Source organism: Sarcophilus harrisii, chromosome 5 (assembly GCF_902635505.1).
Source record: "Sarcophilus harrisii chromosome 5, mSarHar1.11, whole genome shotgun sequence".
Classification (NCBI taxonomy): domain Eukaryota; kingdom Metazoa; phylum Chordata; class Mammalia; order Dasyuromorphia; family Dasyuridae; genus Sarcophilus; species Sarcophilus harrisii.
The window spans coordinates 31,626,161-31,648,142 of NC_045430.1; the positions used below are offsets into that span (position 1 = coordinate 31,626,161).

A 21,982-nucleotide genomic window follows, 5' to 3' on the forward strand; every position below is an offset into this window, starting at 1 on the left:
TTAGTATTTCAGCATTTTGATATCAGACCTTTTATAGTTCAGGGTTGTCTGCCTTGGTCGAACTGCACAATCTGCTTAGAAATCTGTTTCCTAGTACCAGTTCCTATTCTATCAGAGGGGACAGGTGGAGCTACTCCAGGCCCCACTTTTCCCCCCTTTTGAAGTCCCTGACAGACTTGGGATGCCCTCTTAGGATGGGCAGCAGGACTGTCTTGAACACTGCTACTCAGCAGAGGTGAGTTAAATGCACAAATGACCACAGACCTAACTCACAGTGAACTGTCCATCTCAAACTGGATTCTCTGGCTGAGATTCTCCCCAAATGCAGAGGACCTGCCATTTCTGCAAGAGGGAGGCCTGTGTGCCTCCCTAAAGGAGGAATGCTATTTTTATGCTAATAACTCTGGAGTTATCGGGGAGAGATTGGTCCTTGCCATAAGTCCTTGCATTTTTCTAGTTTTAGTTTGGTTTATTTGCTTTACATAGGGTTGGTCAAAATTATGGTGCTAAGACCTAGAGGAAGGTAATTCAATGATTTGAATATTCAGAAGAGAGAGAGAGAGAGTATGGAATGTTATGCCACAGTTCTCTTATTGTCCTGACTCAGTTTCCCTAATTATCCTGACTCAGTCCTGCCTCTGTTTCCCTGCTTCTCAGTTCTGCAAAACTTCTTCTCCCTCTTTATCAGAATATTGATAGAATATTAGAATACCTCTCCTCATCCCAAGCTATTAGAATATTAAATACTGTCTTATCAAGATGCCTCTCCCCATCTCCAGAGTGTCTCCCCCCATTATGTCATCCCATCTCCTATGTCATCCTATCTCACCCCATCCTGTCAGAGTCCTATTCCTGTTCTTAGAACTCTGACTCCTCCCCTGCCTCAATCTACCTGAATCTGAGCCAAGTGTATATATGTCATTGAGAACTCATATTGTTTGCTGAATTCTTGGAGACAATAGTCTCATTCATCCCTGGGACCAAACCATGGATCCATTTGGTCCCAGTAAATCTCTCCCTTTTAAAATAAATTATTAAATACTCTCTAATCTCTATCTTGCCTCAGTTTTTCCAGTATTACAAAAGTTGTGAACAAGAAAAGGACCTTGATACAATAATGCAAGAAATAATACAAGAAAAATTTACTGGAATGATACAACATGAGGGGAAAAGAATAGAAACTATCATCTCAACAAAATCCTTTCTGGAAAATGCATGGGAACATTATTGCCAAATTTTGAAGCCTCCATATCAAAGAGAACATTTTGCAAGAAACAAGAAAAGAAAATCAGGGATGATGAAGCTAGAATTAGAATTGAACAGGATTTATCAGCAGCTACAATAAAATACCATAAGTCCTGGAATCATATTTACTCATGATCAAAAGAATTAGTCCTGGAGGCCAAAAATATCTTATTCAGCAAAATTATCTGTAAATATTATAATATTGTATTGTAATAAATAATTATAATATTGAATGAGAACAAATGGACCTATGAACTTGCACATTTTCAAGACTTTCTATCAACCAAACCCCAACTTAGAAAATTTAACAAATAAGAGCCAATATGAAAGATGAGAGATCCAGGGGTGGGCAAGTTAGGAGGAGAATTAAAGCAAAAGATCAGCAGGGATGGAAAATATATATATATATATATATATATATGTATGTGGGGTGGGCATGCATATGTGTGTATATATATATGAAAATATATATATATATATATCTGCATATGTATATATAATATATTCTTTCTTAACTGTAGCCTGCTTGGGGATGGATGATGGGGATGAAAGGGAGGGGGGGAGAATAAAGCAAAAAAGGTGTGCAGCAGAAAACAAAACCACCATATACAAGGAAGTAAAAATCAATAAGTAAAGCTCTTCTAATAATATATATACTTTCTTGAACTGGTGTTTGTTGGGATATATTTTGAATCCACCATGATTGTTGGGCACATGACAATGTTTCTTTTGTTTGGTTTTATATTCCTTCTGTGTGTTTCTTTTTTCTTATTCTGTTTCTTTAAGCAAAATAAATAAAAATTAGAAATATAAAATATTCATTGAAAGAATCCACCATTCAACTTCTAAAAGGGACCTCCCCCCAAAAAATGAAAACTGAAGGAATGTTATAGCTTTTTCCACAATTATCAAGTCAAGGGAGAAAATACTTCAAACAGCCAGAAATTAACAATTCAAATATTGAGAAAGCACAATCAAGAATACTCAGGCTCTATCTACTTCCACATTAAATGATTGGAGGGCCTGGAATATGACATTCTGTGAGGCAAAGGAATATAGACAATAACCAAGAAACAACTACTGCACAAAATTAAACATTATTATTCAGGGAAAAAATGAAAATCAAACAAAATAGGGGATTTTTAGTCATCTCTGGCTTAAAAAAAAAAGATCAGAGCTGTATGGAAAATTTCATCTTCAAATTGAAGATTCATAAATCAATGAAAGATTCAAGAAGTATTAAAAATTAGACTTAAAATGCTTAAATATTTACATGGAAAGATGGTACTTATAATTCTTAAGAATGATTTGTCAGAGGAATTAGAAGGGGTATACTTAAAGCATATATATATGTATATATATATATATATATATATATACAGAGAGAGAGAGAGAGAGAGAGAGAGAGAGAGATACTTTAATGTGGTTATATAAAAAGAAATTAGGAGTGGAAAAGGAATTGTACTGGAAAAAGAGTAAGGGGAAGGTCAAATGGGGTAAATTTTATCACATGAAGAGGCACCAAAGAATTATTACAATTGAGGGAAAACAAGGACTGAGCATTGTTTGCCCTTTAATCTCATTGAATTTGGCTCAAAGAAGGAATACATATATATATTTAGTGTGGTATAGAAATTTATGCACTATACAGAAAAAAAGGCAAAAGGGCAAAGAAAAGTTTAGAAGAAAATAGAAGGGATGCCAAAACTAAAAGGGAAATTGGATAAAAAAGGGGGAGCTGACAAAAAAAAAGAGGAGATTGAAGGAGTTAGTGATCAAAAATACTGAAAAAGATAATCTGGGGGAAATGGAATGGCAAGAAATAGAGAGCGGGTAACATTCACTATGAACGTGAATGGAGTTCCTTCTATTCTTCTATAAAGCATAAAACAAAAGCAGAGAGTAGTGTGGATTAAAAGCCAGCATTTTACAATATATAGTTTACAAGAAATACATTTGAAGCAGAGAGATACATTCAGAGTAAAGGTAAAAAGGCTGTAGCAGAATATATTATGCTTTAGCTGAAGTTTAAAAAAAAAAACAGGGTTAGCAATCTTAATATCAAACAAATCAGAAACAAAAATAGATCTAGTTAAAAATGATAAAAATGGAAACTACATCTGGTTAAAGGATACCATAGATAATGAAGTAATATCAATACTAACCATATACGCACAAAATGTAGAGCATCCAGATTCTTAAGAGAAGTTAAGTGAGTTGCAAGAAATAGACAGCAAAACGATCGTAATGGGGGAATCTTAACCTCCTATCAGAACTAGATAAATCTAAGCAAAAAGTAGCAAAAAAGGTTAAGTAGGTGAATAGAATTTTAGAAAATCTAGGTATGATAGATCTTTGGAGAAAATTGAATGTAGTAAAGAATAGACCCTTTTCTCAGTGATACATGATGCCTACATAAAAATTGGCCATGTTTTAGGGCATAAAAAGCTCACAATCAAATGCAGAAAAGCAGAAATAGTAAATGCATCCCTTTCAGATCATGATGCAATAAAAAATATAGAGTCATGGAAAAACAGACCAAAAATTGATTAAAAAGTAAATAATCTAATCCTAATGAATGAATGGGTCAAACAACAAATCATAGAAACAATCAAGAATTTCTTCTAAGAGAATGGTGAAAATGAAACATCATGGGAGACACGATGAGATGCAACCAAAGCAGGTCATAGGGAAAATTTTTCATCTCTAGATGCTTACATGAGTAAAATAAAGAAAAAGAAGATCAATTAATTGGGGTTCAACTAAAAAAGCTAGAACAAGAACAAATTAATTCCCCACCCCAATTCAACACCAAATTAAAATTTCTGAAAATCAAAAGTGAGATTAATAATATTGAAATTAAGAAGAGGACACAACTAAGAGATGGTTTTATGAAAAAACCAACAAAATAGATAAACCTTTGGTCAATGTGCTCAGATTAAGAGAAAAAAAAATCCAAATTACCAGTATCAAAAATGAAAAGGGTGAACTGACTACCAATGAAGAGGTAATTAAAGCAATAATTTGGAGCAATTTTTAAAATTGTATACCAATAAATCTGATAATTAAGTGAAATGAATGAATGGGGAATACACACAAAAAAATAGACTGAGGGCAGCTAGGTGGCACAGTGAAGAGAGCACCAACCCTGAAGTCAGGAGGACCTGAGTTCAAATCTGGCTTCAGAAACATAATACTCCCTTGCTGTGTGACCCTGGGCAACTCACAATCCCAATTGCTTCAGCAAAAAAAAAAAAAAAAAAAAAATGATAGATAGGTAGACAGAGATATAGATATATAGATTGCCCAGATTAACAAAAGGGAAAACAAAATACTCAAATAATCTCATTGTAGAAAAAGAATTTGAACAGCTATTAATGAACTTCAGAAAAAATTCTCCAGGGCCAGATGTATTTCAAGTGAATTCTACTAAACATTTAAAGAACAATTAATTCAAATAGTATATAAGCTATTTGGAAAAATAGGGAAGAAGGAACTCTATCAAATTCCATTTATAATACAAATATAAACCACGAAGGACCAAAACAGAGGGAAAAAATGATAAACCATTTTTCCTAATGGATTTTGATGTAAAAATGTTAAAGTATTAGCAAAGAGACTGTAAGAGCTAAGGTGGAGTCAAGATGATGGAGCAAAAGCAGGAATCTGCCCTACCTCTTCCCCAAACTATTTCAAATTCCTTTAAATAATGACATTCTCTAAACAAATTTTGGAGCATCCAAAAAGATGGAGTAGAACATTTTCCAGCCAAACACATCTTAGTTCAGCAGAAAAGGCTGTCACACAAAAGTGGGAGTCCACCATACAGTACTAGTATAGTCTGTGGAAGCATGACCCTAGCCCCAGTTCACTCCCGCTCCACACCAGTAAAGCAGGAACTGGTCTGAAGACCATCAGTACTGGTGGTTTCTGGAATTCTCAGCCCAAAACCACTAAAGTTGACCTTCCAAGTCTGCAGAAAATGTCTGTGGAACCAGTGTGGAAGCCCAGTGCTCAATCCCAGCACAGGCTGAACTAACTAATAAGCACCAACCGTAGTTGCAGTATCAGCAAAACATAAACTTGAATCATCCACAGAACTGGTGGCTTCCAGATTTCTTGGCCCAAAAGATGCCAAAATGTACTCGCAAGGTAAGCAGAAAAATCTGGGGTAATAGAGTAGAAGTCCAGCATATGATCACAGCATAAGCCATGTCAGTACAGCTGCAGCTCCAGCCCCAGTGCCAGCAAAGCAGGATTCTATTGTTTTAGCACATCAGATCTTATAGCTTTGGTGAGACAGGGATACTCCTAACAATTCTATGGCTGTAAACAGTGCTTGTGGTCAGGTCCCTAGGACTATGAAAACAGCTGTCCAAATCACTGCAGTCCAGGATAGTGCACCCTCCACCCTGGAAACAGATCCCTACTTTAACAAAAGCCAAGTAATAGACTAGGAAAATGAGGAGACAACAACAAAAAATTGTTTCTGATCAAAAAAAAAACAAACCTTATGTGACAAGGACACACACTCAGCAGAAAATAACAAAGTCAAAGCTTCTACAACCAAAGCCTTCAAGAAAAATAAGAATTGGGCTAGACCATGGAAGAGCTCTAAAAGGATTTTGAAAATCAAGTAAGATAGAGGGAAAATTAGAAAAAGAATTGGGAGTGGTACAAAAGGAAATACAAAAAGCTAAAGAGAAGAAGAATGCCTTTAAAAGCAAAATTGGCCAATTGGGAAAGGAGGTAGAAAAGCTCACTGAGGAAAAGAATTCCTTAAAAATTATAATTGAGCAAATGGAAGCTAATGACTTTATGAGAAATCAAAATACAATAAAGCCAAACCAAAGGAAAAAAACAAAAAAATAGAAAAAATGTGAAAAATCTCATTGGAAAATCAACTGAATTGAAAACAGATCCAGGAGAGATAATTCAAGAATCAGTAGTCTAGCTGAAAGTGATTAATAAAAGAGTCTTGAAAATATCAAGTGAAAAATGCCTAGAAAAATATGCGATGCTGTTTGGATGCAGATTGTAGCATACTATTTAAACTTCTTTTTTGTAAGGGTCTTTTTTTTTGTCTATTTTTTCACGATATGACTAATATAGAAATGTGTTTTGCATGACTATACATGTATAGCCTATACTGAATTGCTTGCCTTCTCAAAGAGGGGGCCAGAGAGTGAGGAAGGGAGAAAATTTGGAACTGAAAGCTTAAAAATAAATGTTTAAAAATATTTTTACATGCAATTGGGAAAAGATAAAATACTAAAAAAACAAAACAAAACAAAGAAATCATCAAGGAAAACAGTCCTGATATTCTAGAGTAAAAGTGTAAAAATAAAAATTGAAAGAATCCACCAGTCACCTCATGGAAGAGATCCCAAAATGAAAATCCCCAGCAATATTATAGCAAAATCCTGGAATTCCCAAAGAGTTAACACAAGATAACACAAGAGTTAGCAGCTTCAACATTAAAGAACCTGAGGGCGTGGAATGTAATATTCAGGAGAATAACAGAGCTAGGAATATAATCAAGAATCATAATCCATCAGGAGAAAATGTAAACATTCAGTGAAATAGAGGATTTTCAAGCATTTGTAATGAAAAAAGAACTGATTGGAAAATCCGATTTTCAAATAAAGGATTCTGGAGAAGCATATGAGCAGAGAGACAGGGTAAAGAAAGAGAATTGAATAAATGATGAGAAATATATTTAACAATTGTAATTGAAAACAGAATTTTGAAGCCAATTTTACTCATAAGGTCTTATTTCTCTAACAGAGGAAATGGAGTCAAATTTATAAAAAGTAAGAGCCATGGTCCAATTGATAAATGATCAAAAGAAATGATCTACTACCCAAAGGGAATAGATCTATTCCCAAGGGATGTAAATAATAAATTCATGTATATCCTTTGACTTAAAACTATCACTACTAGGGATGAATACCAAAAGAAAATTAAAAAAAGAAATATAAAAAAATATTCATAGCAACTATTTTTTCAGGGCAAAAAAATTTGAAAATTGAGGGGATGCAAATTAATTGGGGAATGGCTGAATAAATTGTGGCATATAATTGTCATGGGATTTTATTGTTCTATGGGAAATGAGGAGCAGGATACTCTCAGGAAAAAAAACAAACCTGGAAAGTCTTCCATGAACTTAAGCAAAGAGAACTGTACTATATACAAAGTTATAGCCGTATTCTGGGATGATCAGCTATAAATGACTTCACTGTTCTCAGCAGTACAATGATCCATGTCTACTCTGAAGGGCTTATGATAAAAAAAAATCCTATCCCTATTCAGAGAAGACACTGTGTCTGAATACAGATTGAAGCATCTTCTCACTCCCTCCTTGCTTCTCTCTCTCTCTCTCTCTCTCTCTCTCTCTCCAACACCAATCTGGGTTGGGCCTGCTGGATCACCCCAACAAGTGCTGACTGAACAGGAACCTGAAGAAGAGGATCCTTCTGTGAACCCATCCCCCTGTTAAGGAGCTCCATATCATCAATGGTGTAAATTAAGGGAAGGCTCAGAAGAACTGCAATGGCAGCATTTCACTTTAGTTTCATTAAAGCCCAAGCTTCATTCAGGCACAAGGCTGCATAAGGCTTTCACAATTTGAGGCTTATGCAGGAAAGCTTTGTGTTAAAGAGCTAAAACTCTTCCAGAATGGGACAAACACAATTCAAAATGAGAGAAAGGGAGTCATATGAGAAGGTGTTAAAGAATTTATGAGAGAAAAGGAGGTATATTGTTCTTCTAAACAAATTATTGAATTTTTGGAGATTGTTCATACATGTTCTCCTTGGTTCCTGAAGGAGGGCACCATAGATATAGCAAAATGGAAAATAGTTGGGGAGCAAATGAATTCTTACTATGAGGAAGTAGAATCAGAACAATTTCCTGTTGCCACTTTTTCATAGTTTAATGTAACCAAAAGTATGGTTAATGGAGCCTACCTACTGTTGCCAAATGCATATATTCAATCAGTGCACTCAAGTAGATCCAGGGTAAATGGGATCACATGAAGTTTTCTCACAAAGTCTGTGAGATAGAGTAGGTCAAGTCTTAGGCCCAAATTGCAGGAAATCACATGATCTCCAGGCCTAGAGTTCTCTAGAGTAGACCCTAGGTCTAAGCTTCAGGATGTGTTAGGAGGTGACATGATCCACAGGAAGCAGACAACATTAGAGACCATTGGTCAATAATGGTTACTTCCTTTTTAGTTCATCTAATGAAAAGACTTGGGTCTTTTACTGGCTTCCTAGACCAAAGCCATGTTGGGAGATGGGAGCTGAGAGGCTCTAACTCTGCCCAGGTGTGCTTGGGCCTCTTCTTGCAAGGACCGAATGAATCTTTCTCTTTGTATCTGAAGATGTCCCTGATTAGTTAATTTGGGCTAGGAGGTCTAGCACCTATCCCACACAAGGGAAGATTTCAATGGAAAGTACTAACTCAAAGAATAAAAATTAGTCCTGCCTTATATCAATTCATTGTGTTTAAAGCCATCAATCCTAAGAAGAAAATATAAGGAAGTCATTCATTATATGGATGACATTCTATGTACATGTCTACATGAGGAAGTACTGCAACAAATATTACAAGATACTGAAAACCAGTTGAGTTAATGGGGATTAGTAATAGAACAAGAAACAATATTTAGAAAAGCACCCTTCTCATACTTAGGATATACAATTAAGCATGAGGAAGTTAGACCACAAAAATTATAGATAAGAGGAGATTCCCTTAGAGCCCTAAATGATTTTCAAAAATTGATAGGGGATCAAAATTGGCTGAGACCTTCATTAGTAATTCCTACACATCAACTAAAGGCTCTATTTGATATCTTAAAAGGAGACCCAGACTTGAATTTGCCTAGACAATTAACTAAGGAATCAGAAAAACAATTGACATATGTTTGTAGAGGGCTCCCTCCATAAATAATCTTTAAAAAGAATTGATGATCAGAAAGGGTATGATATATCCATATCAAGTATACCAATCATGCCCTTAGGATGCATTCATCAAGAATTGTGTTAGAATGATTGTTTCCCTATGTCAATCTAAAAAAAAAAAAATCTATTTTTTCTTATGCTTGTACTGTTGCAGAACTTACAAAAAGAGCATTAAAAAGGGGAATACAATTGACTAGGGAATGCCCACAGATTGTATATGTGTCATACACTAATACACAAAGAGATGAGTTGTTTTTTTCAAATAACCAAGATTGGTAAACATTATTATTCATGAATCAGGGACCATATGATAGGTGTTTAACAAAATATTATAAACAGCCTGATTGTATCAATGGATTTGATTTATCCTTCAAAAAAAAATGTCCTTTCCAAGAGGCCTTGTTAGCTTTTACGGAGGTCACAAAAAACAAAGCAACCTCATATTTTGTTCCCACCAAAAAAATTAGAAAATCATTACCATACTTTTTGAATCAACTCAAAAAAAAAAAAAGGAATTGTTTGCTATTATCACACTTGTAAATGACATAGGAGAAATTTTTTATAGTAACTTTTTATTGACAGAACCCATGCCAGGGTAATTTTTTTACAACATTATCCCTTGCACTCACTTCTGTTCCGATTTTTCCCTCCCACCTCCACCCCCCTCCCCTAGATGGCAAGCAGTCCTATATATGTTGAATATGTCATAGTATATCCTAGATACAATGTATGTGTGCAGATCCAAACAGTTTTCTTGTTGCACAGGGAGAATTGGATTCAGAAGGTAAAAATAACCCAGGAAGAAAAACAAAAATGCAAACAGTTTACATTCATTTCCCAGTGTTTTTTCTTTGGGTGTAGCTGCTTCTGTCTATCATTGATCAATTGAAACTGAATTAGGTCTCTTTGTCAAAGAAATCCACTTCCATCAGATTACATCTTCATACAGTATCGTTGTTGACATATATAATGATCTCTTGGGTTCTGCTCATTTCACTTAGCCATCAGTTCATGTAATTCTCTCCAAGCCTCTCTGTATTCATCCTGCTGGTCATTTCTTACAGAACAATAATATTCCATAACATTCATATACCACAAGTTACCCAACCATTCTCCAATTGATGGGCATCCATTCATTTTCCAGTTTCTAGCCACTACAAACAGGGCTGCCAGAAACATTTTGGCACATACAGGTCCCTTTCCCTTCTTTAGTATCTCCTTGGGGTATAAGCCCAGTAGAAACACTGCTGGATCAAAGGGTATGCACAGTTTGATAACTTTCGGGGCATAATTCCAGATTGCTCTCCAGAATGGTTGGATTCATTCACAACTCCACCAATAATGTATCAGTGTCCCAGTTTTCCCACATCTCCTCCAACAATCATCATTATTTTTTCCTGTCATCTATGACAGGTGTGTAGTGCTATCTCAGAGTTGTCTTAATTTGCATTTCTTTGATTAATAATGATTTGGAACACTCTTTCATATGAGTGGTAATAATTTCAATTTCATCATCTGAAAATTGTCTATTCATATCCTTTGACCATTTGTCAATTGGAGAATGGGTTGGTTTCTTATAAATTAGAGTCAGTTCTCTATATATTTTGGAAATGAGGCCTTTATCAGAACCTTTAACTGTGAAGATGTTTTCCCAGTTTGTTGCTTCCCTTCTAATCTTGTTTGCATTAGTTTTGTTTGTACAGAAGCTTTTTAATTTGATATAATCAAAATTTTCTATTTTGTGATCAATAATGGTCTCTAGTTCCTCTTTAGTCACAAATTTCTTCCTTCTCCACAAGTCTGAGAGATAAACTATCCAACATAGGAGAAATTAGTATAATTTTAGACAGCAAATATGCAATGTACACTGAATCATATTGAGATGGCTCACCTTAAAAATCAATTAGGAGACATGGGTAGATTGGCTAAAATGACAGGACAAGATAATGATGAATGTTGGAGGGGATGTGGGAAAACTGGAACACTGATACATTGTGGAACTGTGAATGGATCCAACCATTCTGGAGATCTATTTGGAACTATGCTCAAAAAGTTATCAAACTGTGCATGCCCTTTGATCCAGCAGTGTTTCTATTTGGGATTATATCCCAAAGAGATCTTAAAGGAAGGAAAGGGACTCACATGTGCAAAAATGTTTGTGACAGCCCTCTTTATAGTAGAACTAGGAAAGTGAGTGGATGCTCATCAGTTAGAGAATGGGTGAATTATGGTATATGAATGCTATGAAATACTATTGTTCTGTAATAAACGACCAGCAAGATGATTTCAGAGAGGCTTGGAGAGACCTATACGAACCAATGCTAAGTGAAATGAGCAGAACCAGGAGATCCTTATACAAGGCAACAACAAGACTATATGATGATCAATTCTGATGAACGTGGCTCTTCAACAATGTGATGAGTCAAACCAGTTCCACTTGCTCAATGATGAAGAGAGCCATCTACATCCAGAGAGAGGACTGTGGAAACTGAGTGTGGACCACAAATAGCATTCTTACTTTCTCTGTTGTTATTTGCTTGCATTATGTTTTCTTTCTAAGTTTTTCTTTTTCTTCCTTCTTGATCTGATTTTTCTTGTGCAACAAGATAATTGCATAATATATATATACATATATTGTATCTAACATGTATTTCAACATATTTTAACATGTATTGGACTACCTGTCAGCTAGGGGAGGGGATGGGGGGAAAGGGAAAATTTTGGAACAAAAGGTTTTACAAGGGTCAATATTGAAAAAATTACCCATGCATATGTGCTTGGTAAATAAAAATCTTTAATTAAAAAATAAAAGGAGACACGGGGCAGTTATTTCATACCTTACAGAAAATAATAAGAGAAAGGAACAATCTATTTTCATTATGCATGTTCCATTTCACACTTCCCTTCCAGGGCTTATGTCAGAAGGAAATGCAATTGCACATTCATTGCTTACATTTCCCTTTTCATCTGCATAAGGATCACATAATCAATTTCACTAATTGGCTGAAATACTTAGAAAACAATCTGATATTACTAGAGAACAAGCTAGATGTGTTGCCTAATCTTGTCAAAAGTGTGTAGTTTTTCATCCTGGACCTCCTCTATTAACCCAAGAAGGTTTGCTCTTTTAGAAATATAGCAAATAGTTGGCACTCATTTTTCTGAATTTTGAAAGTTTAAGTTCATTCATGTTTCAGTAGATATTTTTTCAGGCTACACTATGGCTACTGCAATGATGGGGGAATCTATTGACCATTTACTGGGTTGTTTTGCTGTTGTGGGACTATCTTGATGTTTGAAAACTCATAATGAACTTGCTTATACAAGTAATCAATTTGCAGATTTTTATGCTCAATGTAATATACCTGATGTATATAATATATACCAGGTATACCTTGCAATCTCACTGGACAAACAATTATAGAAAGGAAAAATTGGGACATGAAAACTGTTCTTCAAAAACAAAAGAAAGGGGGAAGTAAGGATAAGAGAATAATATGCAGACTCAATTCAGTCTTATATACCTTGAATTTTTTGGTAGTGCAAAAAGATGGGGATAATTCCGCTTCAAAGCAATTTTAAATTCAAAAATCACAAATGACTATAGACACATGGGTACAATGAAAGTTATGTGGAAAGACTCCAAAACAGTTGTGTGGTAGGGACTGGCAGAATTACTAACATAGGGCAGGGAAAGAGATGGTGTGGATCCTGGAGAGAAATATTAGACTATGCTAGAAAATAAACCTTAAAACACAAGACCCTGTTAATAGACAAAAGAGAAAGAAGAGGCAGTGGAGCCATCAAAAAGATCCTCACTTGTTTGGCAACTTTATAATTAACAAAAGAAGGACAACAGTCTCTGAATCATGAAAGGACTCCACAAAAACATCATAGTAGGCATTCATACCAAATCCACCATGGGTGAGAGTTATAACATGGGATGAACCTATACTAGAAATTGTTCTGGTGGGAAACACTTCCATGTTTGTGCGACAACAATATGAATTACTTAGAAAAAAACAGTACAGGAGGAATTGTTAAATATAATTTTAAAGGTTTGGAAGGGGATGTTCCATTGTGTTTTTCTAGAAAGAACATGATAAAGAAAAGTGTACAACTAGTATCCATTTCAAAATCTCTTTGGACAAAAAGATCACAAATAATGATAAATGGCAATGAGACATTTGTACTGACTTTTTTGGGCCTGAAAGGGATTAATTCAGAAAAGTTCTGATCCTTTATGTGTTAACTTATATTAAGTTCACATTCAATTCCTACAGAATTATTATCATTTATATCCTTTCAATTCCAAATGAGAGAGGTATATCAGAAAAAATAAATTATATTTGTAAAACTGGATTGGAAAGGATGGAATGCATTATTACAGAGGGTGGATTAACCTCCTAAATAGATTCCATCGCAAGGTAACTCTGATGAACAACTGTGAAAGGCTTGGCTTTGCTAGATTTGTGGAATCTATCAGAATCATATACCTCAGGAAGTATAGAAAATTTTATTTTAGTAAATGGAAAAGTTGAGCCTATCTTGGAGGGAATCATTCATTTATATTTGGGATGAATATAAACATAACAAGAGGTAAAGAGAAATGATATTGGGCCTAAGGTTCCTAAGGACAACATTTTTTGTTATTATTACTAGACCTAGATATTAGTCCTATTACTCTGGGTGATATTCTCAGCAGCAGATGAAACATTTCATAATCTGATGACCAAAATAAATCCAAAGAAATGCATTAGTTGTGTAATTTTAGGGGTGGTCATGCTTGAGTTTGTCATAACATCTACTGCTTCATTAGCTATATCTGTATCAAATATGCAAAATCAAATTGTAACTAGTAATTACATAGAAACTTTAGTATGTCCTTGCAGAATCAAAAACGTACTGATGAATTTTATCATTTGCTCAATGAATTAAGAGAAACAGTTCTAGATATAGGGGATGAGGTTAATATAATAAGAACCAGATTGCAAATGAAATGTGATTATAGATTTACTTTTATATGTGTAATACCAGTCCTATATAATGATACAAAATATAATTGGAAAAGAAATAGAAACCATTTGAATGGGATATGGAAAATAGTATTATAGCATTAGATACTGAAGATTTAGAAAAGATAATACAGGACATTGATCAATCTACTAAAAAAAAAAAAAAAAGATCTTCAACCTAACAAGACTGTGATTAATTATGGGACTGATTTTATAATTCATTTATTTCTTTAACATGTTAGATTATGTCTCTTGTTCCACTAGCATGTGTAATATGTGTTATCCTTTGCTTAGGCCTAATGGTGATAAATATTTGATTTAAAAGGGCAAAGGTGATAAATATTTGATTTAAAAGGGCAAAGAAATTAAAACTCAGATACATTAGCTTCATTTACAACAAAAAGGAGGCAAATATAGAGGGCAGAGATGGAGTGTGAATCCTAGTCCATGGAAGAACTTCAGGGAAACCTGTACCTAGGAAAACTTGCTCATTCATCACCTAAAAACAGCTCTCCATGACCCTAAGAATTTGATGTATATGCAGAACTTATGATTGAGAAAAACAAGAAACTGGCTAAAAGTATGTATTCAGTCAGAAGCAACAAGGAGCATAAGTTCCACAGCTATACACTATTTGATTTTGCTTTATAAAAATCTTGTCCCTCCAATGAATAAATTGCTTGTTTGCATTCCACCTGATCTGTGTCTTTCTTATCAATGCAATACCAAGCCTGGGTTGGATCTGCTGGATAGATCCAACATCAATGAACATTTAGAAAAATATAAATTATCCAGATTAACAAATCAGAAAATAGAATACTCATTTAAATAACTACATCTTAGAAAAAGAAATTGGGGGCCAGCTAGGTAGTACAATTGGGGGCAGCTAGGTGGTGCAGTGGATAGAGTATCAGCCCTGAAATCAGGAGGGCCTGAGTTCAAAACTATTCTCAGACACTTTTTTTTTTGTTATTACTAGACCTAGATATTAGTCCTATTACTCTGGGGCGATATTATTAAAGTTGCAATATATAAGATGAATCCACATAAATCATTTGCATTTCTTTATATGATCAAAACTGAACACAAATACAAAACACTTTTTGACACAAAATCAAACCTAAATATTAATACCAATTACTCATGGGCAGATCTGCCAATATAAATTAATTTCCTTATTCAGTGCCATGGAAACAAATTATCAAAAAAAAAAAAACCCCACTTGATATGCCTAAAAAAACCAAAATTCTTCTGCTAGAAAAGGTTAAGAATATCAAGAGAATTAATGAAAAGAAAATATAAAGAAAAATAGCCTAGATACCAGATCTCAAACTACATTCTCAAGCAATAATCATCAAATTTTCTGGTACTGCCCAAGAAAGAATGGAATAGACTATACAAGATGGTAGTCAAAGTAGTAGTGCTTGAAAAAACCAAAGACCAGACCATTTGGAATAAGAACTACTCACTATTTTGACAACAACTGCTGGGAAACCTGGAAAACTGAAATGCAATTTAAAACAACTCTGAAGTATCACCTCACACCCATTAACTTGGTAAATATGACAAATTGGGACACTGTGAACCGATCCAATAATTCTGGAAAGTAATTTGGAACTATTCCCAAAGGCCAAGAAATCTCTGAATACCTTTTGATCCAACAATACTAGGTCTGTATCCCAAGGAGATCATTAAAAAAAAAAAAAAAAGGAAAAGGACCTCCATGTACAAAAAATATTGTAAAAAATTACCCATGCATATGTATTGTCAATAAAAAGTTATAATTATTTTTAAAAAATAAAAATAAGCATCAGTATTAAGCTAGATGTAAATAATGAGACATATGCTTATCTAATGTATTTGTTGTCCTGCACAAAGTACAAATAGAATAGATTTGCATATAATGGCAAAGATTTCTAAGTGTTCCTGTTTGGAGATATCAATGTGCTAATTGCATCAAACTTTGGAACACAAAAAAGGTTCCTTGATGAAATCTAAATTTTAGATTGGCCAAAGAATCCATATTGAAAAAGTAGATGGAAAGTATTTTCCACATTCCATGAGTTTTACTGGGTAGCCCCATCTAGTTGGTTTATTTATATCTTTGTAGATGTCTTTATACTTATGTATAAATGTATATGTAAATATACACACACACATCCAGTCTCCATGGGCATTGAAGAACAACAATGCACTGATTTCAAAACTGTTGGCAAAAGAAGATCCAATTGAATCTCATTTATGAAACTACATAGCACTCCTAATGATTACACCAAAAGCTCATTTTATAAATACCAGTATTGTTTCAGGAATGCTATTTGTCCACAGCAAATTTTTTAAAACCCTAAACTCAAATATATGATCTCAGATGAATCAAAATTGTAGATCATTCCAAAGATGTATGGACATATGCATGGGGAATAAAAGTAGGTGCAGGCAATAATGACTTAGATGTAATAAATGCACGAACAGAAACACAAGTGGGCTAATCCTGTATCGGTAATAAAAGCCAGAAAGCATGACTTAAATACACTGGTCCTCAAATATTAAAAGAACAAGGGGAAGGATTCATTATGCTTCCTGCATCCTATATGGAAAGTTTATGGAAATGACAAAGTCTTGTAGGATGAGAAGGTATGGAAGGATTAAAATCTAAATCTGTGGCATGAGTATCCACAATGATAATATCAAAGGTTCATCAAAGTATTTCATCACATCATTTTTTCACTTATTTGTATTTATTAATGTGCGTATTCTTTCGTTTATTTGTTTATTTATTCTGCTGAGGCAATTGGGGTTAAATAACTTGCCTAAGGTCACACAGGTAGGAAGTGTTAAGTGTCTGAGGTTATATTTGAACTCAGGACCTGCTGATTTCAGGGCTGGTGCTCTATTCACTGTGCCACCTAGCTGCCCCTGATGTGCATATTCTTAAGGGAAATAGAAAAAAGGAAAAGCAGAAATTACATGCTGCAATCCTCATAAATAACATTAAGATTGTTTTATAAGAGAATCAACTGAATCATGAGTATATAAGACTTCTATGGGATAATCTTAAATAATTTAAAATCAATTTTAAAAACCTGCAAATAGTGATCATCAGTAAACTAATAAATTGTGTATGCTCACATGAACAGTTTTCTCCTTTTCAAAGTCATTAATAAGTTTTTCTTTTCATAATTGATCTTTCTTGACAGTTTTACCTTTGTGTAATGACAATCAATTTTAATTATTGTTCCATGATTTAAGGTGTTCTTATTCCTCTAAAAATGTTGTATTCAAAAAATTTTTAAGCTTTAATTACTGTACCTTTTACTGTTATCGGTGGCATTCACATTTGCTCCCATCTTTAAAAAAAATTCTGCCAGTTCATAGCTTCCTTTTAAAACTGCAAACATAAATGGTGTAAAGCCTTCCTGCAAAATCATAAGATACTGTTACAGCAAACAAGAAATCTATATTTACTTCAATTTAGCTCATGGCATTTTGTGAACATCTTGTCAATTTGCTAATGACATGTTAAGAAAGTACAGTACAATGGAACAATAGAATAAAAAGACCAGGACATAAATCCGGTTTCTGATTTTAATTCCTATGAGATCATAAAGCAAACTATTTCGCTTCTTTAAGTTTTCTCATTTGTAAAGTGATAGAATGAAACTAGTTATCTCTGGGATTCCTTTTAGCTATTTATGTGTTATCAGAAGGTAGAAATCTAGGATTCTAAGAGACCATTTCATATTACATAAATATCTTCCTTTCTTGCCATATTCATTCCATAATCAATTATTGTCCAAATACAGCCAAACTTATATCCTAAGAATTCTAAGATAAAGCTGTATCCTGGCAGAGTTTAAGGTTGAATGGTTATTTCCTCATTCCTCTTGAGTATATAACTAAACTCAAAATACAATAACTTAAAAAAAAAAAATGCCTTTCCTTGATAAGGCTAAACTTGGAGGAAAGTCATTGACCTGGAATTTTCCCTCTCTTACCAACCCTCCTAATATGTTTTGTTTTTTGTTTTTCAATTTTTCTCTTCAAATTGCAGTGACTAAGAATTAAGCCTTTTCTTAGATATCAGGAGTTACTCAGAAAAAAGTAAACATATACTTAAGAATTTGTTCCTATGAAAATTCTGTCTCTGTGTAGTTACACCTAGTAAGAACAAATTTCAAACATTTTTTTCCTAAAAATTATAGCAATTCCACATGAGAAATTCAGATTGTAAAGGTCTATATATAGAAAAGCATTGTAGGCAATATCTGGTAGAACTATTGCACTCTGGGGAACAAGACTTAATATATCATTCCAAGAAGATTCTGGAGAGACAAGATGAAAGAATAGCTAGCTAGCTCACACCTCCTGACTCTATCAAAGGCAGCAAGACCTATATTCAGATCTTGTGTGCTAACACACATACTGACTGAGTGACCCTGCAGTACTCTAGGATACTTCCTAACACAGGGTTTCTTAACTTCTTGCGTCAAGGACCCCTTTCCAAAATAATGTTTTTAAGTGCCTAAATATACATAGAAAACAACCAAAGGCAATTTAAAAAACACATAATAAGTTTATAGTTAAGGGGTCACTCTTAACTATAAACTTATTATGTGTTTTTAAAGTTAATGGCCTCCAGTTAAAGAATCCTTATTCTAAGATTAAATCATAGAGCAGGTCCTGGTCTGTCAGGAGAGGGATTTTCCTTGGGAGTTCTAAAGTGAATAAAATCTCCAATGTCCATCATCTTTCTTCCTCATCCTTCCACCCTGAATTAGAAAATTCTGAAGACTAACAAACTTTGACTACAGAATGATTTTAAGTTATTTTCATTAAATAAATGCTTCCATGGATAAATTATAAAATATGTGAACTGGATCCTATTTGATTATACATTTTAGCTGATAATCTACTTTATTATACAAGAAGTTGGCTTCTACCTTGTTTTTTGCTTCAATATTAGTTTTATATGTAAGCAGTTTTTCTACCATGTCTACATTCTGATGAAAGGCAGCATAGTGAAGTGCAGTGTTCTTGCTGCTGTCCCCAGCATTAGGATCTGCACCATGTTCAAGCAAGATTGACACACACTCCTCCTCCTTACACTGTACTGCCTGTCAGTATAATACAAAGAGATAAATATTGTAATATAAAATTTAGTCTATTCAAGCATCAGTACTGATATTTAAATAAATTGGTAAAGCATATTTTAATCAAAGATTATTTCATTGAATAGCATGATTAACTAATGCATACCTTAATTAAAGGTGTTCGACCATCTTTGTCCCTCAGATTTACTTTGCATTTTTTCTCTACTAAGAGAAACACAATAGCTGGATAGCCTTTAGCGCAGGCCAAGTGAAGAGGTGTTCTACAGAAATGAGAAAGCAATGTGATTGATAATGTACTATTGATTGTACATTACAATGTGATTATAATTGATAATGAATCAATTGATAATTGAAAATTATTCATCATTAGGAAAATTTTTAATATTAACATGCCTTATTATTCTTATGCCCAAACTATAAATCATTGCCAAAATAAGTAAAATGGCCACTATTATCACCTAGAAAAATACAAAATATGGATTTGATGGGCAGAGTTGCCAGAGAGAAAGAATATCCATAGATATCACTACAGATTGGCACTAGGAACTTTGCTCAGTTTCTGACCTCGACTAGTTCACCTCTTCTGAGACATGATGCTGATCCCTAATACCATGGGTCTCATAATACTAATACAAGATTTAATGCAGACACCCTCCTGGCATAAGCCACTGCAGATCAGAACTCATGAATACAAGAGATCTGCCAGCTTCAGGCTCCCTGGTACTTGGGATTACAAGTGGGTTTAACTTTGCCTGGCTGTTAAATATGATAATTTCTTTTCACTAAGAATTTTTATCCACAACTACAAATATTTAGCAAAGCAGCTGTCAAAAAAACCCTCTTACACATTTGTATATTATGTATTTGCACAAGCACATGTACAAGCAGCAATTAATTTTCTGCCTTGAAATTTTTACTCTTTACACATCTGTCCATATTTTAGCAGCTGGGGTATCTAAGTGGCACTATGAATAATAATTCTGGACTTGGAGTTCAAATCTGATGTCAGATATCTGCAGTTGTGTGATCCCAGGCAGATTACTTAACCGTGTTTGCCTCAATTTCCTCATCTGTCAAAATGAGCTGAAGAAGGAAATGCAAACCATTCCAGTAATTTTCCCAAGAAAATACCCTTTATGTCCTAAAAGATAGTCTGACACAGTTGTTTTAGAAATGTCAACATTTCAGCAATAGAAAATATTATTTGCTCCATATCGCCACCGATTAAGTATAAGTTAGTTGGACCCTGGCTAAAATTTAAATGATGGAGTTTAATATTCATTAAAAGTGGACAGGCAGGAAATAGAGGCGACTCCAGCTTTCTGCATCTGCCATCCCTGATCTTGTCCCAGGTGCTGAGGATTGCTTTTCTGAGGGAAACGCAAGACTGGGGGGGACACTAACCCCCATGTGGAGGGATGGGGGGGATGTCTTATATTCCTTCGAGGCGGGGAGAGGGGGGGACTTCCTTCTCTCCCCCTCCCACAACTCCTGCTCTTACCGCTTCATTTTATCGCGATCATTCAAGTTGTGCTTCCCGAGCAGCTGCAGCACTTTCTCCACATCCCCGATGGAGGCAGCTTTGTGGAGCTTCCCAAGGTCCTTGTTCCTGATCACATAACCTGGGTTGAGATCTGGTGTTCCATCTTCAAAGTAATTCTGCATCTTGCAGAAGGGGTGAGAAAAAGACTGCTCCTTCTTCTTGCCGAAGTTGAAAATCTTCTTCATCCTGGAGGCAGGCTTCAGGGCCCAAGGGAGAACTCGCGGGGACGTCCTCCTTTGGGCCCCTCAGCTTTCTCGACATTAAAAAGGGAACTGTCAAAAACCGGAGGCCGGAGGTTTAGAATCCTGTGAGCCCTCAGCAGTTATAACGAATTCAGTCCTAGAGGCGCCTGCAAGCCTGGCATTGGCAAGTGGGGAACTGAACTGCGAGTGCGTTTGTCAGGTCCCTGGGTCGCGAGGCTGTGATAAAGCGAAAAATCATGCGTAGGTGAGTGCACAGGAACAGTGTCAGTCCGCTAGCTCTCGGAGCCAAGAGTACAAAACTCCAGCTCGCGGGGGAGGGTTGAGCTCCGGGTCTTGGATTCGAATGTCGAGATCCGATCCCGTGCTTGTGCTTACCTTTGTGAAGCTGGGCAAAGCACTTCCTTCCGAGCCTCGGTTTCTTCTTGTCTAAAATGAAGACATTCTACTAGATAATTTCCCAAGTCTCTGGCAGTCCTCAATAATTCTGTGAAGCCGAAGGCTCCCAGACTGAAAACGAGGATCCGGGGACCCTGACGACTTCCCGCCCCCCCCCCCCCCACCCCAAACTCCCCCTTCACTTCCAGCCCGGGACGAAGACAGTCTAGGGTACTGTTCTGATTCTTCCTTTCCCTTTAACTGCCTTCAGGAAAGGAGGAGAAAGATTTTTATGGAATAAAAAGCCTAGCTAGGGAGGGGAGAGCTGGTCTCAATCTACATTCTGCAGAATTTAAAATGCCCTATTGGTGGTGTTATTAATGGAGAGGGCAAAAAGGAGGAGAGATTCCAGCAGTTCAATGGGGAAAAAAAAAATATCACTTTCAGTTGAAAGATTTAAACATATTCTAAGACTATAGAGGGATAATGGTCTCATTCAACTCTGGGCTGGTGAGATCCTGTCCAG

At 35.2% G+C, this 21,982-nt stretch overlaps 1 protein-coding gene across 1 annotated transcript in view; it reads right to left on the reverse strand.

Annotated features, from left to right (window-relative positions):
- The window catches only part of LOC100923451 (ankyrin repeat domain-containing protein 7-like), an 87,928-nt gene extending 66,805 nt beyond the window's left edge, over positions 1-21,123 (reverse strand). The window contains exons 1-4 of the mRNA XM_012551724.3: positions 20,837-21,123; positions 19,481-19,595; positions 19,165-19,338; positions 17,534-17,640 (exon numbers count right to left, since the gene is read on the reverse strand). Coding sequence (XP_012407178.1) covers positions 17,534-17,640; positions 19,165-19,338; positions 19,481-19,595; positions 20,837-21,063 — 623 coding nt within the window. The 5' untranslated portion in view covers positions 21,064-21,123. The remainder of the gene's footprint in view (positions 1-17,533; positions 17,641-19,164; positions 19,339-19,480; positions 19,596-20,836) is intronic.
- Between the last annotated feature and the right edge of the window lie 859 nt (positions 21,124-21,982).